General features: G+C 36.9%; 1 protein-coding gene across 2 annotated transcripts in view; it reads left to right on the forward strand.

The window, feature by feature from the left end:
• LOC131029739 (cleavage stimulation factor subunit 50) overlaps positions 1–19,952 on the forward strand; it is a 190,871-nt gene that overhangs the window by 141,715 nt on the left and 29,204 nt on the right. For both annotated transcript variants that reach the window (XM_057960378.2, XM_057960379.2), the window contains exon 12: positions 17,966–18,074. In XM_057960378.2, coding sequence (XP_057816361.1) covers positions 17,966–18,074 — 109 coding nt within the window. The remainder of the gene's footprint in view (positions 1–17,965; positions 18,075–19,952) is intronic.

The raw sequence follows: 19,952 nt of genomic DNA on the forward strand, positions 1-19,952 counted from the left end.
GTAGCTTGGGTTGATTCTTAGCAGCATAACTGGCAGCAGCATTAGGATACGTCCGTCTTGGGATATCCTTGTATGGCATAGGATAGGAATTCTGAGATACTTGCTTCTTTAAAGCAAGAAGTTCATTTGCTAATTTCTGCACCATTGGGTCGGTAGAACCAGAAGATGAACTCTCCATATGTGAACCTCCTTTGGACCAATTAAAATCTCTTTTGATTTTACCAGCTAGGATCAAATCGTCCTCAATTTCAGTAGCCATTGATTGAGCAACAACTAAATCAGTGGGAGATGCTCGCCTTAAGAAGAAACTGACCTCCGGCAACTGAGTATTGATGAAAAAGCACTTGAGATTCTCAGGAGTAGGTTGTGAATTGATAGGAATTCTATTTGCTTATTTGTTGAACTTAGCAATGAATTCCCGCATGCCTTCATGGGTATCTTTCTTCATTTGGGTCAATTGGGCCAGCAAGGCGTGTTCATCTTCTGCGGGCTTGAAACGTTCCTCAAACTTGTCTCTCAATGAGTTCCAAGAAATGATCGAACCAGCAGCAAGATTGAAAAACCAATCGGCTGCAATACCTTGAAGAGTTTCTACGAACAAGCGAACAACAACATCTTGATGTTCTACTCCAAGAACACCACATGCCATATAGAAAGATTTGACATGCTCATCGGGATGTTGTTTTCCATTTCCATAGAACTTGGGAAGATTTTTTCGGGAACCTTGTGGAAGTGGATGAAGAGGTGGGGTTAAGGCTAAAGGACCAAAAGCTGCTCCCTACGGACCGGGAGGAGGAGGTGGAGGAGGATTAGCCATACTAGATGATGAAGATATCAAAGGTTTGAAAAAGAAAGGAGAATTTTCACTTGGGATAGACTTCTTTTTCCTTGACGGAGGGTAACTTGTGGTTTGTGTAAGGGAGGATGTACTAGTAAGCAAATGGAATCTAGCTCGTTCAGCAGGAGATATTTCCTGAGAACTTTCACCCTTCCTACGACGAATATAAACACGCAAACCTTCCAGCTTAGAGAAATCTGAAAAACCAAAGTGATAAAATTCTGAAAAATCAGCAAGACACTAGACTTCAAATGAAAGTGTGAGGCTTCCGAATGCGTTTGATCCCCAGCAGAGTCGCCAAAAGCTATTGGTTGAAAATATTGTACACTTGGGGAAATATACAAAATTGTGGGTTCAACCACAGTGTGTAAGTAAAACTCTCCTAATTAAGGGAAGGCTCCCCCTATCTATTTACAACTTAAAATTAAAATAGGATGGGACAACAGTCTTTCTTCTTCTTTCAAGAAAGGCAATATCCTTTTCTCTTCACAGAAAAGTGATAGCAATTTAATATAAAACAGCAATAACAACTTGTGAAATGAAATGAGAGAAAGGAAATGAAGTTTCCTCAAAGCTCAAAGACTTCCATCACTTCCTTCGGGACGGGACAACAATATCAAGCTCAAAGTCTTAAATATGTGAAGTCCTATCTACCCTTTTCTATACTAACGCTATCAAGAACAAATTATAACAACTCAAAGAGTGAAATATCTTATTCTTTTCTACGTAAAACATTAAGAACTAGTACAAGCTCAAAGACAGCTATTTCTTACAAAATCTGCTTCTAAACTCTCTTAAGAACAAGTGCAAGCACAAAGTCTTATAGCTCCTCTCAAAAGAATATTTATTTTAATTTATATTAACCTCCAATACTTGCAGCACAAAGACTGCAAATCAAATTCGATTAAGCTCTTAAAGAAACATTTGCAAGAAAGATAATATAGAACACAAGCTCAAGAATGTAGCACAAAGACTCAAAGCTTGAGCAATTTTCTTGTATTTCTTTCAATTCTTGAATTCACACATGAAAGCTCAAAGACTTCTTTGCTGTAAATTTGGAAGAGTTTTTGCTTGCTTTCTAAAAGATAAAGATTACAATAGACCCCTCAGGTATTTATAGAAGAGGAGTCTTGAGAAAAAGGTTGGAGGTTCCTAACTAACTTGAGAGATTCTCTCAACCACCAAGACTTATTCAATAACTAACTATGACTTATTTCAACTACAGTTCTAATTGAACACAACTTGTAGTTCCCTTACATGTAATTACAACAGTGTAAGTAAAGACTTGACTTGCAATTTACAAAAAGTTTTTACATGTAACTTGTCAAAAGAAAAACTACAACTAAGAGATTATGTTAAGTGTATAGCTTCCATCAGATTGAATAAAATCAATATATATATATACATTGATATATATAAAGATGTGCATATTTAATAAAACATAGATATTAAATGACATGATCGATATACTCTCGATAACTATCGGGCTGCATTAGTTAAAGTCAACCGATGCAATGGGTGGGAGACAGAGGGTCATGTCCCCGTAGGGTCATGACTCTACGTGGCATAAAGCCACGTAGAATTCGAGCCCCTACGTGGGCATGGCTCTTCGTCTCCCTATACATATCCAAAGAATATCGACAGTATCGGCATGTTGATCAATCACCGTGGCAATCAAACAACCTAGAAACTGTTGACATTAAATAAAGGATTAATGTTACAGATTTATACTTAGGTATAAATCGAGGAGAACAATTTTCATTGCAGTAATTTCTGTTAAAGTCCATCCCTGTTAATATATAGTAAGTCTGTTATCTTCTCTATCTCTGATCTAATTCCTTAACATGGTATCAGAGCCAAGTTGGTAGAGAAATAAATAAAGACAACTCCTTTCAAACTTGCATTCAAAATCGAAGGAAAGCAATCATGGTGAACAGTGTTAGAGTGGAGGATAGACTTGAAGGAGCATCCAACTTCGTCTCATGGAGAATTCGAATAACAACAATTCTTCAAGAACTCGAATTAGATGCATACATAGAACAAGACACTAAGATGCCCGAACACGAGCCACATAAAACAACCTGGAAAAGACATAACAACAAGGCTAAGAAAATCATAATCAACGCTGTTAAAGATCACATTCTTCCAACCATCTCAAAACTTACTACAGCTTATGATATTTTCAAGACCTTTTCAAACTCATATGAAATAAATAATGCAAGCAGATTGCTCACCTTAAAGCAACAATTAATGCATATCTCCAAGAACAAAGGAGAATCAATTACATCCTATTTCATGAGGATTTTAGAGTTAAAAGACCAATTATCAACTATTGGAAATAATGTAGATGACTTGGAGCTATCTCTAATAGCACTTAAAGGATTACCATCTAGTTGGGAATCCTTTATTCAAGGCATTAGTGCTCGTCCGACACTACCAAAATTCGATCAACTCAAGAATGATTGCACTCAAGAAGAATCTCGGCTAATCACAAGAGGATTGGGTCCAAACAAAGAGGGAGAAATTCAAGCACTACATGCTAACACAAGCAACAAAGGGAAGAAAAGGAAGTTCAAACGGAAGAGAGGAAATAACCACAAAAGTAGAGACTTCTCCAAGATTCAATGCTACAAGTGTGATAAATTTGGACACACTCACAGATTTTGTCCTGAAAGGAAGAAAGCTCAAGCAACCATAGCCGAAGTCAAGGAAGTAGAGAATCCTCTATATTTCTTAGCCTTATCAAGTGAACTAAACTCAAACAAACATATGTGGATAATCGACAGTGGAGCCTCTCGACGCATAACCGGATTCACAGATCAATTCGAAACCTTTGAAGGCCATTCAACTGAAGAAGTTACAATAGGAGACAATTCTACCTATCCTGTGAAAGGAATTGGGACCTGCTCAATTCAATTAAGAACAGGAGTTTCACTACAATTGAAGGATGTTCTTTTTGTACTAGGTATCAAAAGAAATTTGGTCTCCATTTCAGGACTAGCTGATCAAGGATATCGTGTCACCTTCCATGAAGATAAAGTTCTACTTTGGCCTAAAAATTCGAATATAAAGAATGCTATTCCCATAGGATCTAGAGATGGTAGTTTATACAAATTATGTAATATTCAAAAACAAGCTCTAAATCTTGAAGTATCTAACTCTAATGAAATCTGGCATAGAAGATTAGGACATCTTCGATTTAGTGCAGTACCCTCTATAGGAAAGATTACCAAAGGATTACCAAATCTAAAATCTGATCATGTTGGAACTTGTAAAGGATGTGCTCTAGGGAAGAACTCAAAAAGGTCCTTTCCCTCAAGTGATCACAAATCCAAAGTTGTACTAGAACTTGTCCACACTGATTTTTGTGGCCCAATGTCATTACCATCACTAGGGGGTTTCTTGTATTAAGTGATATTTGTTGATGACTACTCTAGGAAAACTTGGATCGATTTCATAAAACTCAAGGAATCAAATGAAGTGTTATCAAAATTCAAAGAAATTAAAGCCTTAGTGGAAAATCAAACTGGAAAGAAAATAAAAACCCTAAGATCAGATAATGGGGGTGAATACATCTTTAAAATTTTTAAAGAATTCTGCATCTCTGTTGGGATTAAGAGGGAGTGTACCGTACCTTATAATCCTCAACAGAATGGAGTTGCAGAAAGAAAAAACAGAACCATCATCGAAGCCGCTAAAAATATGATGCATGATCAAAATCTACATATCTCATTTTGGGCTGAAGCCTCAAATACAGCTGTGAATATTCAAAACAGATGTCCTCATTCAATCCTAGAGAATATAACACCTGAAGAAGCCTTTATAGGAAATAAACCAGATTTAAGCCATCTAAGAATCTTTGGTTGTCACGTATATGTTCACGTTCCTAAAGAAAAGAGAACCAAACTAGAACCCTCCAGGAAGAAAGGCATATTTGTTGGCTACAGTGAAACCACTAAAGGATATAGAGTCTATATTCCAGGGCGAAGATCTATTGAAATCAGTAGAGATGTCAAATTTGAAGAAGATGCTGCTTATAAACTTTGTCTAAGTACAGAAGATGATCAAACCACAAAATCAGATGAAAATCTTACAGTTGAGAATCAGAGGGAGAATAGCATAGAAAATCATGAACTTCAATCACCTAATTTCGCGAATGCTGAAAATCCTAACAACAAGAAAAGACCACTATGGGCAAGAAAGATGATTGAAGACAATAATGTGGAACCTGATGAAATCTTCAAAGAGAATAAGAAAACAAGAAGTCAGTCATGCTATGTTGCACTCCTGACCGAACTTACAAAATCTGAACCATCAAATATTAAAGAAGCCTTAACATGTCAAGCTTGGAAAGATGCAATGATTGAGGAATACCAATCTATACTAAAGAATGATGTCTGGGATATTGTATCTAGACCAAAAGACAAATTAGTTGTCTCATCAAAGTGGTTATTCAAAATCAAATATGCACCAGATGGTAGTATTGAAAAACACAAAGCCAGATTCGTTGCCAGGGGGTTCTCTCAAAAGGCTGGAATTGATTACGAAGAGACATTTGCTCCAGTTGCCCGATATACTTCCGTAAGAACAATCATTGCCATCGCAGCTTCCAAAAAGTGGAAAATACACCAAATGGACGTAAAGACCGCTTTTTTGAATGGTATTATTGAGGAAGAAGTATACATAGAACAACTTGAAGGTTTTGCTACACAGGATAGTAACCTCTATGTGTGTAGACTAAAAAAAGCCCTTTACGGCCTTAAGCAAACTCCCAGGGCATGGTATGGAAGAATAGATAGTTATCTCTCCAAACTAGGATACTCCAAAAATGAAGCAGATTCCAACATATACTTCAAAATATTGGATGGTGACATGTTAATACTTGTTCTCTATGTTGATGACTTGTTGATTACAGGAGAAGATCACCTCATTGAAAAAAGCAAACAAGATCTTGTGTCTGAATTCGATATGAAAGATCTAGGCCTACTGCACTACTTTCTGGGCCTAGAAGTATGGCAAAAAGAGAATTATATTTTCCTAAATCAAGGAAAATATACCACTGATATTCTGACCAGATTTGGTATGATAGATTGTAAACCTCTCTCTATTCCAATGGAAACAAACCTTCATAAGCTCAAAAGTGAAGCAGCAAATTTAGAACCTACGGATCCTACATATTATAGACAAATCATTGGTTCTCTTATGTACCTAGTAAACACCCGCCTTGATATTTGTTACGCTACCAATCTGTTAAGCCATTTCATGTGCGAACCTAAGAAGATTCACCTAATGGCAGCTAAGCACATTCTGAGATACTTGCGTGGCACTATTGGATTGGGCCTGAAGTACAAAAATGTAGAGATACAACTCCAAGGGTATTTTGATTCCGACTGGGTGTAGTTCCATTGATCGTAAGAGTACAATCGGGTGTTGTTTTAGTCTTGGATCAGCTATGATATCCTGGTTTAGCAGAATATCGTCAGCAGTTGCTCAGAGTTCCACTGAAGCAGAATATATGGCTGCCTCCATGGGAGCACGTGAGGCAGTGTGGTTAAGGAAATTGCTAGTTGGACTATTTGGGAAACCACTAGACACCACTATGATTCATTGTGATAATCAAAGCTGCATCAAACTTTCTGTAAATCCAGTCTTTCATAATCGATCCAAGCATATAGAGATCCCATACCATTACATAAGAGATATGGTAGACAGAGATGTCATCAAATTGACCTACATCAGCACTGAAGAGCAAAGTGCCGACATATTCACCAAACCTCTTGCAAAATTGAAAGTGGAATACCTTAGAGGTAAACTTGGTATGACTAAATTATAATGGAAATTTCTAATATTAATATTGTTCATATATGATTTAATATTCATGAATATCTTGGATGCAATATTGCATGTATGTGTTGTGTCATGAAAGGTGATGATCTTTCATGTGAGTGTAAGATCGCTATTGTAAGGTGACGACTTTAACAATAGCCTGATCTGTTATCAAGATTGACTACATTAAGTTGATGTCCCAGAATGTGCCAGAAATCTTGATACTAAATTCCCTATGATGAGTTATTCAGTTGTTATCATTAAATGTTGTTCCGAAATATGTCGGAAATTATAATAACAACTATATCATGATCGACTACACTAATTTGCTGTCCCGGAATGTGTCGGATATCATGATACTAAAATTGGTTCACCTATGATAATAACATGTTATAATTGTCACTAGAATCAAGGTAGTAATCTGATAAGACTTCAAACAGTTGTTGTCCCAGAGTGTTGGATATCAGATAATCTATCTCTCTGAGATATGAAGTATTTAATTAGTAAATATTCTGAATGAATGAGCATGTCAAATAAATCTATGTATCTAGAATGTTGCTCCTTAAAACTCAATTATGAAATTCAATCCTCTTTTGCTAAGAGGGAGTGTTAAGTGTATAGCTTCCATCGGATTGAATAAAATCAATATATATATACATTGATATATATAAAGATGTGCATATTTAATAAAACATAGATATTAAATGGCATGATCGATATAATCTCGATAACTATTGGGTTGCATTAGTTAAAGTCAACCGATGCAATGTGTGGGAGACGGACGATCATGTCCCCGTAGGATCGTGACTCTACGTGGCATAAAGCCACGTAGAAGTCATGCCCCTACGTGGGCATGGCTCTTCGTCTCCCTATACATATCCAAAGAATATCGACAGTATCGACATGTTGATCAATCACCATGGCAATCAAATAACCCAGAAACTGTCGACATTAAATAAAGGATTAATGTTACAGATTTATACTTAGGTATAAATCGAGGAGAACAATATTCATTGCAGTAATTTATGTTAAAGTCCATCCTTGTTAATATATAGTAAGTCTGTTATCTTCTCTATCTCTGATCTAATTCCTTAACAAATTACAATTCTGGAAAACTACAACTAATTGTTGAAAAATACTTAAGCTGCAACATGCGAAGACATGAATCCTTCGGACTTCTGGATGATCATTCGTAGCTTAGCAAGATTCGGTTCGTGAGTGTTCTTGGCAACAACCATGGTCTTCACAATGGTGTCATGGCATCGAAGAAGCATAGAGTCGTTCTTCTCCAAAGTGGACTAGATTTCATGCAAAAAGATTTGATGTTTCATCAAAACCTGAATTGAGGCAGCTGAAAATTGTTCGCTCCTCCACTCATTATGAATCTTCATTTGTAAATCTGCAAGCACTTCTTCTGGTATCAACTCTCCATTCTGACTCATGATATTGCGAAAGGCCTTCTCACAGTGGGAAACAACATCTTGGAATACTTCAACTCGCAATCTCATTGCATCATCAATCTCCTCAATGAGGGATTTGAGAACAAGGGCTTTATTCTTTAGAAGTTCTTCAAATTCCAAGTACATGACCCTGGAAGGAATAATCACATGCTCCTGGAGAACACTCAATTGTTGTTGGGGCATTGTGCGCCAAATTGTCAAACTACCTTCAACCCTTTCCAAATTCTGTTTGAAAGTCTCGGAGGTATGATTCAATTTTTCTTCAATGGTCTCCAACTTAGACATCATTTGGAAAATGTCTTTCAACACTTGAGCACACAAATCATGAAATTGATCCACCCAAGAATCCAACGCTTGTACTTTTTGAGCAGCTCTTTCAACTCCTCGAATTGATTCTTGTGAACTGGAAGAACTTGTAGGATTACTCCCTTCACCAGCAGGTTATGTAATTTTATGAAGAGCTGCAACAAGTTGCCTATTCTCCTCTTCTAGCTTGTCTTTCTTTGCTAGAAGTTCATCATACCGCTGCACAAGTGAGGCTACGGATTGTTGGGCATCATGTTTGACCACTTCATGCGTTTGTTTACCCAATTCTATCCTTGTAACCCTGTAATCATTAGCTTGCATTTCCTCATGTGGCTTATTCGCAAGGGGCTCAACAATTTCTGCCACTTTCATCTTGTTGCTGTCAATAGTTACTCTTGAGATTGTCTTGGCTTTTTTAGCAACCTTGGGCCTAGACTGCTTTAGTTGTTGATAATCAAAGACATCAAGAGAGATTTCCTGCTTCTTCCTCTTTGGGGTAAAGGAACGAAGCCATGGAGGTAAAACAACTAGTTCTCCTCTAGTAGCTGCTGAAGGCAAAGGAGAAGCAGTTTTTGTTTGAATAGCCGTGGTCACCTTGGGAGGAGTATCTGTTTGGATGGCGACCATGGTTTGCTCAGTAACCAAAGGACATGAAGATTGCCTCATAAATTCTTCAAAGCCAGAAGTATAGGTATCAATCTCTGACAAATGGATACATGCAGGAGTATCCTCGGGAATTTCCAGCAAACTCTCTTGTTTATGATCAAGAAGTGGCCAACTGCTGAAATAGGAACGATATTCTGAGGAGACTCCACTATTATGTCGGGAGGAGATAGAGGCAGCTCCATGGAAACTGAGGAGGGAATCTCATGAGGTGAGTCTGAAGCTAGTGATTTAGGAGCATCATCTGATTGTTGTCCTTCTTTTGGATTATTAGGATCGATCACATGAACGTGAAGCCGGGACTTTTCTTTCCCACGAACTGTCGCCCCCTCAGGAGGAAGCACTATTGCCCGACTAACCCGCAATTTGATCCTAGTGCCTGAAGATGATGCACCTTCTTTGTTGTCAATCTGAATCTCAGACTTACGTCCAAGAGGCCCCGTAGAGTCATCTTCTTTTCCAACCTTGATCTTGATGAGTCTAACACCATTACCTCTGAGCTAAGTGTTGGTGTTAGCCAAGATAGGCTGAAATCTTTCAAGAATGGTTGTGAATTCTTTATGTGACCATTGGATTAAAGGAAGTGGGGCTTACTCAACCCTTTGCGAGACATACTCTGGATCGAGCACATTCCCATCATCAGTCATTCCTTGTGGAATGTCCACCAGGTTCAGATCAATAACCAACTCAACAGTAATCCTGCAATAGTCCATCTTGAGAACCTCCATTTCTGTACGGAGATCTACCCAGATATCCTCAATACGATGCACATCTTTTCAAAATCATCAATTGAGGGACATCGGGCAAAATTATTAGCTGAGGGAGTTCATTAGGTCCGTGGTTAATCCATTTACAAGTTGTTTTTCCAGAATATTCAAAATTAAACGCAAAATTTTCAGAATTAACAGCAAGAGGGAAAGAAACAACCTGGCAGGTTTCCGAGTCATGCAGAGTTTTGCACGGTGCGTTGTACGACGGGAAGGTTTCAGCAGCTGTATCAGGAGGTTGCCATTGGTGGTGCAACATCTCGATAGCGTCTGGTGTATGTAAATCAGCATCTGATTTTTCATTGGGTGGCGCAGGCTGATAGTTGATCTCAAAACCGAACTCGAACTCAGGAAAGAGGGGTGCATCGTCTGCTGGTGCATCTTCATATCGTGTGAACAATGCAGCCTTAGGCACCTCTGCCAGCACGCCTTCAAACAGCAGGGATTGTTCAATTAATTGGCCCTCAAAAACATCCTCGACGGACTCTTGGATTGCATCATCCATTTGTGGGGCTGCTGCAAATTGCTCTTCAACCTGTGGCTGATCCACAAAGCTCCCTTGATCGTCCTCTTGCACACTGTGCTCGTCAGTTGCAGGGATAACAAATTCATTTGCTGCCTTGGTCTGATTGACCGATTCATCTTGCTTAGCAATTGGAAACTCCATCCTTTCATCATCGGGGAGTGCGGCGCTGCATGGATTTTGCATTCGTCTATACTCGTCTGCAGCAAGGTAGGCACTCCACACTATGCTGGTGATGCTCTCCTCTGGTTCTTCCGGTAGTCCAAATTGGGCTTTGACTTGACTGATTGCTTCTATGCATAGCGAGCAGGTGAACTCTGAATGTGGGGCGCGGTGAATTCTGCACCACCAAGGTGACAACACGTCCTCCAAGCATAACTCCTCTTCGAGGCCAAACTGATTCTCAATCAAATTCTTGAACCTTGTAAATTCTTCGATGCTGGACGGAGGACTGGGGATATCCGGCTGTACAATTGCCTCTGGTTTGGGGACATCCCAAAAGAATATCTGCCCCTGTAATGCGAGCTCGACCCTTGACAAAAATGTCAAGCAATTCAGTTCATCGTGCCCTGTGGTGTCATGAATTCTGCAGTGAGCCGAAGATGCAAATTCGGACAGCTGCCTGGGATATAGCTGCAAACTCAGCCCTTGCTGGATTTGAAAAATTTCGGACTGCAAACAGCCCTCATGAAGCGACTGGCTCAACATACTGACCCAGAAATATTTTTGGTGTTTTCTGGTTTTCTGATTTTTTGGCCTTTTTTTTGGGTTTAACAGGGATCTTGCATATCCCAAATATAGCATTTAAAAGGTCGATTAGACTCAACTTGCTGCAAGGAACTATTAAGGCGCCCTCCCCAATTTTGTTGCGTGCGAAGGGTAACAGCTATAAAGTTACTCTTTGAAAATGCAGGCTTATATGATGCGAATTTAGTTGTTTAGACATTCATCATAGGCCCTCCTTCTAGCGCCAATTCTGTTGCGTGCGCAAAGGAGGGACAAAAGTCTTGGATAACTCTTTACGGATATGATTATCTTGATTTTGGCAGTTCAAACAATCATGCATTTACTGCGGTCGGCCCTCCTTCTAGCGCCAATTCTGTTGACGTGGACGAAATCGCATTGCTGCAAACTCCATTCTGGCCAAGCAGGAATTGGTTATGTTGAATCTGTCTACCCGCATACCTGTGTTGTTAGTTTTAGATCTCCTAAACCTTTCCTTTTGCTCTTTATTGCATAATTCGAGAATCACAGCAGACTAGCTTGTTGCCAGTTAAACGTAAGTCCCCCTTGTGTTTCCAGCATAAACACATCAAGCCACTGAGAGATCCCGCAGTCAAGACCTGACAAAAGAAACCTTGAGGTAGTCTCCTTTGATCAAACTTAGAAAACAGCATTAGAGACTTCCTTATCTCAAGAGAGAGTAGGATAATCAGTCGGCTATTCTATTCTGCGTTGGCCGTATGGAGTTTGCGGCAATGCGATTTCATCCACGTCAACAGGACGGCAGGGGACGGCGGGACGCATTTCCGGGACGACAAATTTTTTTGCCAAATTTGGGGACGGCGGGGGATGGCTATATAAAATATAGGAGAAATTTAAAATATATAGGAAAATTTCAAAATTCTAAATGTTCATATGAAAACATGGATAAAGCATGCATTCATACATTATATTCATATGAAAACAATAATACATGGATATAGCATGTGTATGATACTATGAAAAGTTGAAAACATTTTAGAATGTAAATTTTGAACATACAACATTGTTAATACTCAATAGACAATATGCAATTATGCATTCATAAATTAGAATTTCAATTCATTCACATTGTCAATATGCATATCAATAGACTCGGAGGTTAAATTTTCCCTACTTCTATCGACGTAGTTTCCCCCCATATTTTTCAACGGGGGTATCTTTTAATTTTTTTTATTTTTAATAACAATTAGAATTAATAAGGGGCCTATATTAGAAAATTTAAATAAAAAATTGAAAATACAACTTTTTTAATATTTTTTAAGGGCCTTAGATATGGGGGACGTCTGGCCATCCCCGGGACGGATTGGGTACGTCCCAGCCGTCCCCAGCCGTCCCCGGGACGTACTGACATCCCCCAGAGCTAGGGTAGGCGTCCCCCTGTTTCGGGGACGTCCCCTCAAAATACAGGGCAATTTGGGGACGGGGGGAAACATCCCCTGGCCATCCCCAAGTCTCCGGGACGGGGACGGGGGTTTTTCAGGTCGAGGACGCATCCTCGGGTAACTCTGATCTCAAGAGATCCCCTTAGCCCTCTTTTATATCCTTCCCATGAACTTTCCGAAAGTTACAAATTAGAATCACTTCATAGTTTAAACAAACCTTATTGCTCCCAAATGTGATTTATCTCATTATTTAAATATTTCTGGCACTTGATACTTTTTTACTAAAGGATGTACCAATGCTGCAAATTATACTAAAACTACTATATATTGATTTCAGACAACTCCAAAATCAATTACAAAATAGTAGAGATAAAATGCCAAAATCTGATATAAATGGATTGGTAGCTAACAACCACCTCAACTGATGTCAAACTTTGTAAATGATGACTGTTATGCAACAATGTGATTATAAATAAAACTGACCGATATATGGTTACTACAAAAAATTCAACGAGATGCTCTAAATAGATTGCTAATTAATACATAATGACAAAATATAATGTAAAATATATGAAAATTAGGAAAAATTAAAAAAGAATGAAAAATTAAAAATAGTTAAACATAAAAGCATGAAAGCCAAGCATTTTTTGAAGGGTTTGGAGGACTTTTAAGGATAGCTAAAAGTGATCAAATTATGAATAATGGCATGTGTTATGAAGGTCTTTGTGGTCACAAAGGCTTTAATTTGTGCTTAGTGGCGGGGCCCTTGTCAATCGATCTCACTTTATACTGCGAGAGGGAGTGCCTTAGGTTCATGCCTTAGACCCTGTGAAGGGCATTGCCACCAAACACCCAAAAGGGGCATTGCTTCTTTACCTTGTTGGGGACTCTACCCCAAAATCCCTACTCTAATTTTAAAAAAAAATAAAAAAATTGGGCCATGTTGGATGGAAAAGAATTATTTTTTTGTTCTTTCAACATTTTTTTAATTAAATTATATTTATACTTCTAATTTGCTAAGTCAAACCCCATCTTAAGTAATGCTCTTAAGGCTATAACAATATTTGTAGACTTGTTTGAGATATAAGTGCATGACTCCACATAGAGCTAGCAATGCTAGGATGAGGGATACAAACTCCTTTCTACCTTATTTCATGATTCCATATTGTTTTTTTTTGTTTATTTATGTCATAGATGTCATAATTCATGAGATTTGTACACTTAAAACCTACGTTACCCCGAGTTTCAAGACGTGGACAATAGGGGACGTGGGGACACGTTTCCGGGATAGGGATTTTTGTTGCCAATTTTGGGGACGGCTAGGGGGCAGCAAATGGGAAGACTATAGAAAAATAGGGAAAATTAAAATATATAGGGAAATTTAAAATATTCATATGAAAAAATGGATAAAGCATGTACATATACGTTAGAGAACCTTAACATATAAGAACTAGATGAATTCTTAGGCCAAATTTGTGTTAAATTGAGAGTCAAAGTGAAATTGCTTATAGAATTCATTGTCAAAATTCACTATCAATATGCAGAATTTATAGGGACGTCGTCGGGACGGGGACACCTGAAAAAACCCAAGGACGTGTCCCTGGGTAATGTAGCCTAAAACACTTGACAATATCTATATACATAAAAATTTTGTTTTACTAAAATCTGCTTTTGTACATTTGTGATCGATATATACTTGTGTATGTGATTAAAGTAGCTTCCATTTGATTAGTTTATTGTGTCATTAAAGCTTATTTATTGAAGAGTGGATAATAGAAGTTATAAAATTTAAAAAATCTCTATATTTCATGAATTTTTCAATTTGCAGAGTCTTTGCCGAGTCTGAGCATTGAGTTCAAGTTTAGGTCAAAAATCAACTTGCAAAATATGAGCCAAGTCTAATTATTGTAATATTGGTTTTTATTGAGGATATGGTGTTTTTTTGTGTCATGGCCCCTTTTCTGGTTTAATTTATCTAGGTGACCAACGCTTATTCTTATTTCCCATAAGCTAAGGATAAAGTTAGGGAAATGCATTAATAAGAATATTTTAAGTGGTCTAATGACTCTATTTTATAATTTTGTAAAGGGACGACTTAAATATCATTATCATTATTCTTTTAGTGTGGGCCTAATGAAATACTTGATTAAAAAGTGTTTTCAAATACCTTTGGAGATGTGTTTTTAAGTTGGAAAAGATAAATTGAAATTTAAAATGGAGAATATAAATGAAGAGATTCAAAGGGAAAAGGGCATCCATTGTTATTGTTATTAAACTGTAGTGTCCCCAAATTGGGATAGATTAATTTTTTCCCAAATTGACAATTTGAACAATATAATTTATCCTTTAACAATAACATAGTAAAGTAAATTCATTTAATCATTAATAATTCAAGAGATAATGAACAAATAAATAGATTAGTGAACAAGTTATGATAAGCATTATAACTAGCTAACTATCCTATAACCAATCATTGTTTAGTTCGGTAGGAAAACTCAAAAGGGTGCTAGTAAACTGTCCAGCCCAACTAAGCTTGAGAGTGTGCAACATCCGATCATGGCAACTCGCCTCTTATTCCACAAGCAGCAAGAACGTCCAACTATGACCAATTCCATCCCTTGGGGTAATCTATTCACCTCTTGGCCCACAAGTGGCAAGAATGCCCAATTATGACTAGTTCCATCCCTTGGGGTAATCTATTTGCCTCTCAACTCACAAGCAGCAGGAACGCCCAACTATGACTAGTTCCATTGCTTGGGGTGGTCTACTTAGTTTGGGGGAGCCAAAAAACCTCATCTCCCTAGCTTATTTCCTCCAACTTTATACTTGTTTGATTATGGGATAAATACATGTACATATGTAGAAATATAATATAAGTATTGACCTTATTATAATCAATGCATATAGAAAGATTGATTGCACAAACTACTTAAATTTCATACCAAATCACTGGTGTAATACCCAATGGCTGTATGCCTGAATCTGATTTCACTTATATCAGATTTGTCCTTGATCAATGTCTTCCACTAAATGGATTTTCATCTATATAGTCTCCAAGGGAAGACAATGAATGATTCACAATACTTACCTTTTCTTAAGAGTGTTGTCTTCTCCATTATCCGCTATCTCCTCAAGACTAACTGCATGTCCCTTCATTAGCATCGTGACTGATGTGCTTAAGAATTGGTTAAGGACTAAAGATTGCTGATTGTGGAGTCTTTTGGTTCGCAGCAAAGGAAAGAGTATTGACGAAGGTTAATCCCTTAAATCGGGCTTCATGATTATAGAAAATTGTGAAGTCTTGTTAATAAGACAATTTTCTGGACAATAGTAATATGTATCTATATCAACATCTGATCTTATTTCATCAGATCAATCTGCCTATTTCAGAACCTAATTTCTGTCTGCTCTTCCCCAAACAGGTCTGACCCATTTATATCTTTATGTCCCTATGTGAGAGAGAGAGAGAGAGAGAGAGAGAGAGAGAGAGAGAGAGAGAGACCCTTCTGAAACGTTCCTTTAAAAGGACATAACTTTGTTAACACTTATTAATCCTTGTCTTTTGTTAATAATAATTGATGCCTTAATTGCTGCCTTGGGAATTATATTGATCTTTGCCTTGTTAATCGCTGCTTCTCCCTCTAAACTCTACCGCTGCTCCTTATTAAATAATGAGATTGCTGCCTGGAGGTAATCGCACCTATCTACCTCTTAAATACATGTTCTTTGTTATTATTCAAAGGGGAGTCAGCCTTGAGGATATATATATATATATACAAAGTCGGCCCTAGTACAAAGTAGTGTGATTTTAATCATCTTCATATTTAGTCAGCCCTTTCTGTTATTATTCCTTTGGCTTGCTACTCCTTTGGCTTGCTACTAACAGGGATTGCGATCTGATTTAGGGGCATGACACAAACCCTATAGAGATTGAACATTTTGCCCATCTCCACATTGGAGGAGAAAAACCCTTAACTTTTTCCAGTTGACATGGTTCCATTCACGAGTCACTTGTGTGCTGAAAGTTTTTAATATTTCAGTTTCAATCTGTGGACGGGATTTTAGTGTGTATGAAGGTTTTATTTTAATATACATTTCAGGTTGAGTGCTTTCGGAATATTATATTTTCCTTGTTACTTAAGTGGCAAATCTTTATTTATTGTGGCTATTCCATTTCCTAGCCAGCCATACCACTTTCAGCTATTATATTGTTGGCTATTCTGTATTGAACATATTCGAACCATTTTTATTTGCCAAAGTTTAGTCATACATCCCCAAAGCCTAATAATATAATATTGTATATGGTGGGTGATTCATTTGATAGTCATTATATCACTGATTGGTGGCTGCTGAACTTTTGAAGAGGGCCTGTAACATTTTCAAAGGAAGCATTTACATTTGAATTAAGGAAGGAGCTGCCACATCTTTCTTTTAAAAGCTATACATTTTATTCAAGGATATGCGGTACACCATATATTCCTCTTTGGGTCACCATATTTCCTTGAGTAGGGATGCAGGTTCCCAAAGGCTAATGCTCGATGAGGCTGCCATATAAACGATAGTTATTGCTTCGATACTAATAAAAAAAAGGGGATTTGCATCTTTATGTTGCTGATATTATTCGCTTGAGTGGCTGTACAGCCAAACTCAAGCTTAGCAAATATCTTTAATCTTGCAAGTGGCTTTTATCACATCTACTTTTAATATTATTTAAATATTCAAGGTATTTTCTGGTAGCTGCATTATATAATAAAAAAATATATTTCATTATTATTATTTGTGGATTTTAGCCTCTACTTCAGTTGGGTCAGAGCTGTACGTTGTTATTTGCTGTTATATTGTTTTTTCAATACTGCAAAAAAATACAAATGAAAAAAACTGAAATTTGCAAAAAAATATCAGAGAGGGTTACTACATTATGAAAATATAATATAATCATTATTCTTTAAATTTCTTGGCCGTTGTATTTTCAGCACCTGTTCACATTTGTGAATATCTGATTTTGAACTTAGAGAAAATGATGCTAAATGCCCATTTTGGGTTTACTTTCTCTGATGTCAAAATGCTGAGTTTCTAGACGTCACCAGACAAATAGTAAAAACTCAGGTTATTTCATTGTTGGTTTTGAGGTTTGTTTGGCTAATCTGACTTAAGTATTTACAATTTACTATTTGTATTTTCTTTAGGTTCAGGACATGCCACACTTGAATAAGAAACTGCACAATAGCTATATTTGTATGTCGTTTGTATTTTGTTTGTGTTTTATTCCCTTCTACAATCAGCTTCTGTTTTCAAGTTCAAAGAAAATTAAAATGTCTGAAAAGATGCAACTTCAATGCTAAGTGAAATGTGAATTCTCATTTGGCCTCATTTGCATAATCCTATTTCAGTTATGCATAACATAATATCCTATGGTTACATTTTTGGATGGTCAGATATGTACTTTCTTGTGGGAAGGACTCTACAGTAAAGCTTTGGGAAGTAGGAAGTGGCAGACTGGTGAAGGAGTATATTGGGGCTCAACACACGCACATGCGTTGCCAGGTTGGTAGCCAAAGTATTAGACAATATCTTCAAATTCTTATTTGTTTGAGGTATGCAATATGACTGTGCAAACATAAATAAGTATGCTTCAATTTTTAAAACATGGTGTATCCATGCTGTCATTTTAATTTAGGTAGTTACTCATATATTTGCAGTTTGTGCATATCATTTGTATGCACATTGTACACAGACTGCAAATTCAATGACAGCTTCATGCATGTGAAATAGGGTGATTAGAAGTGCAGCTTCTTCAATAAGCAACATAAACACTGGAAAACAAGAAGCCTCCTATCACTGACCATTAAAATACAATCTGCATTGAGAAAATTGATAATTTTGAAAATAAAAATACTGCGCCAAATAATAATTTTTTTCAATTACAAATATACTAATCAATTGCATGGTGCAAAGGGATTGTATGTTAAATTTGGTTCATTTTGGAATTTTATTGACAATTGAATCCAATTTAATCTATTTAAAAGAATGATAATTACTGAATTTCAGCAAACATAAAAGAAAACTTTAAGGATAAGATTCAAGCATAATTCTATCTGCAAATAATCACCGAATTCTTTATATGATGGAATTCACTTGCAAGTTCTTGTACAAATTGGAAATGGAATGCTGCTTGATGAAGACATTGCTTTGAATGCAGTATCTAATAATAATGATCTTATTTGCAAATACAGCAACAGAAGTCACAGATGGAATTGGAAACTAAAATGTATTATGATTAACTATATCAAAATTAAACATGTTTCTTGACTCTATACATTTTAATCTATTTAAAAGAATGATAATTACTGAATTTCAGCAAACATAAAAGAAAACTTTAAGGATAAGATTCAAGCATAATTCTATCTGCAAATAATCACCGAATTCTTTATATGATGGAATTCACTTGCAAGTTCTTGTACAAATTGGAAATGGAATGCTGCTTGATGAAGACATTGCTTTGAATGCAGTATCTAATAATAATGATCTTATTTGCAAATACAGCAACAAAAGTCACAGATGGAATTGGAAACTAAAATGTATTATGATTAACTATATCAAAATTAAACATGTTTCTTGACTCTGTATACATTTTAGAATATGAATTAAAACAGTGGATTACAATGGAAAGCAAATGTTGGCATGGGCCCACCCCTGGTGCTTTTTGTTAACACATCTCTAATGGATGGCTTTCTCCTGCAGCGATTGATTCCTTCGGTTCCCTTCCATTAAAAGCTAGTGGATAAATAATAAAGTAGTGGGCGGTTCTGATAGAAACAGCCCTGGGAACAGGATCAGTAGTTTTCTCGCTCCTAAAACCAGAAGGTTAGGGGGGCTGGGGGGAGCCTGGCATGAAAGCTTGGACTTAAACTGATGCTTCCACCACTGCCCTTGGACTTGGTACTGGGTACTCTGCAATTGGCATCTATAGGATCTAGATCTGAATCCGCTCTTTATTTTATTTTTTTAAACTCCAAATTAATTTGCACTATAAAAGAGAAATTAAAATGTAAATTTGGAGGAGTTAGCTATAAAAAATTTTAGTTTTTGCAATTTTAAATAAATCTAACCTACACAAGTTGTGTAATTTTTTTTTTCTCCCCTGTAAAATTTATATGGAAGCAAATATATTATGTTTGCAATATGTGCATATTAACCGAGCAAGAAAAACTAATTTAAAAAATCAATAATCTCAAGGAAATGGAAAAGATAGGCTATAAGCTCAAAAATTCTTGCCTATTTATTTGAGCTTGAACTAAGCTTTGAGACCACAACCTACTCCAAAAAAGGAATTCAACTTAAATAACAAACCACTACAATTGGCATTGGTCGTTATGGCACATGTAGAAGGCAAATAAAGAGATTAAAATTGATTCAAGGATT

Source organism: Cryptomeria japonica, chromosome 9 (genome assembly GCF_030272615.1).
Source record: "Cryptomeria japonica chromosome 9, Sugi_1.0, whole genome shotgun sequence".
NCBI classification, from domain to species: domain Eukaryota; kingdom Viridiplantae; phylum Streptophyta; class Pinopsida; order Cupressales; family Cupressaceae; genus Cryptomeria; species Cryptomeria japonica.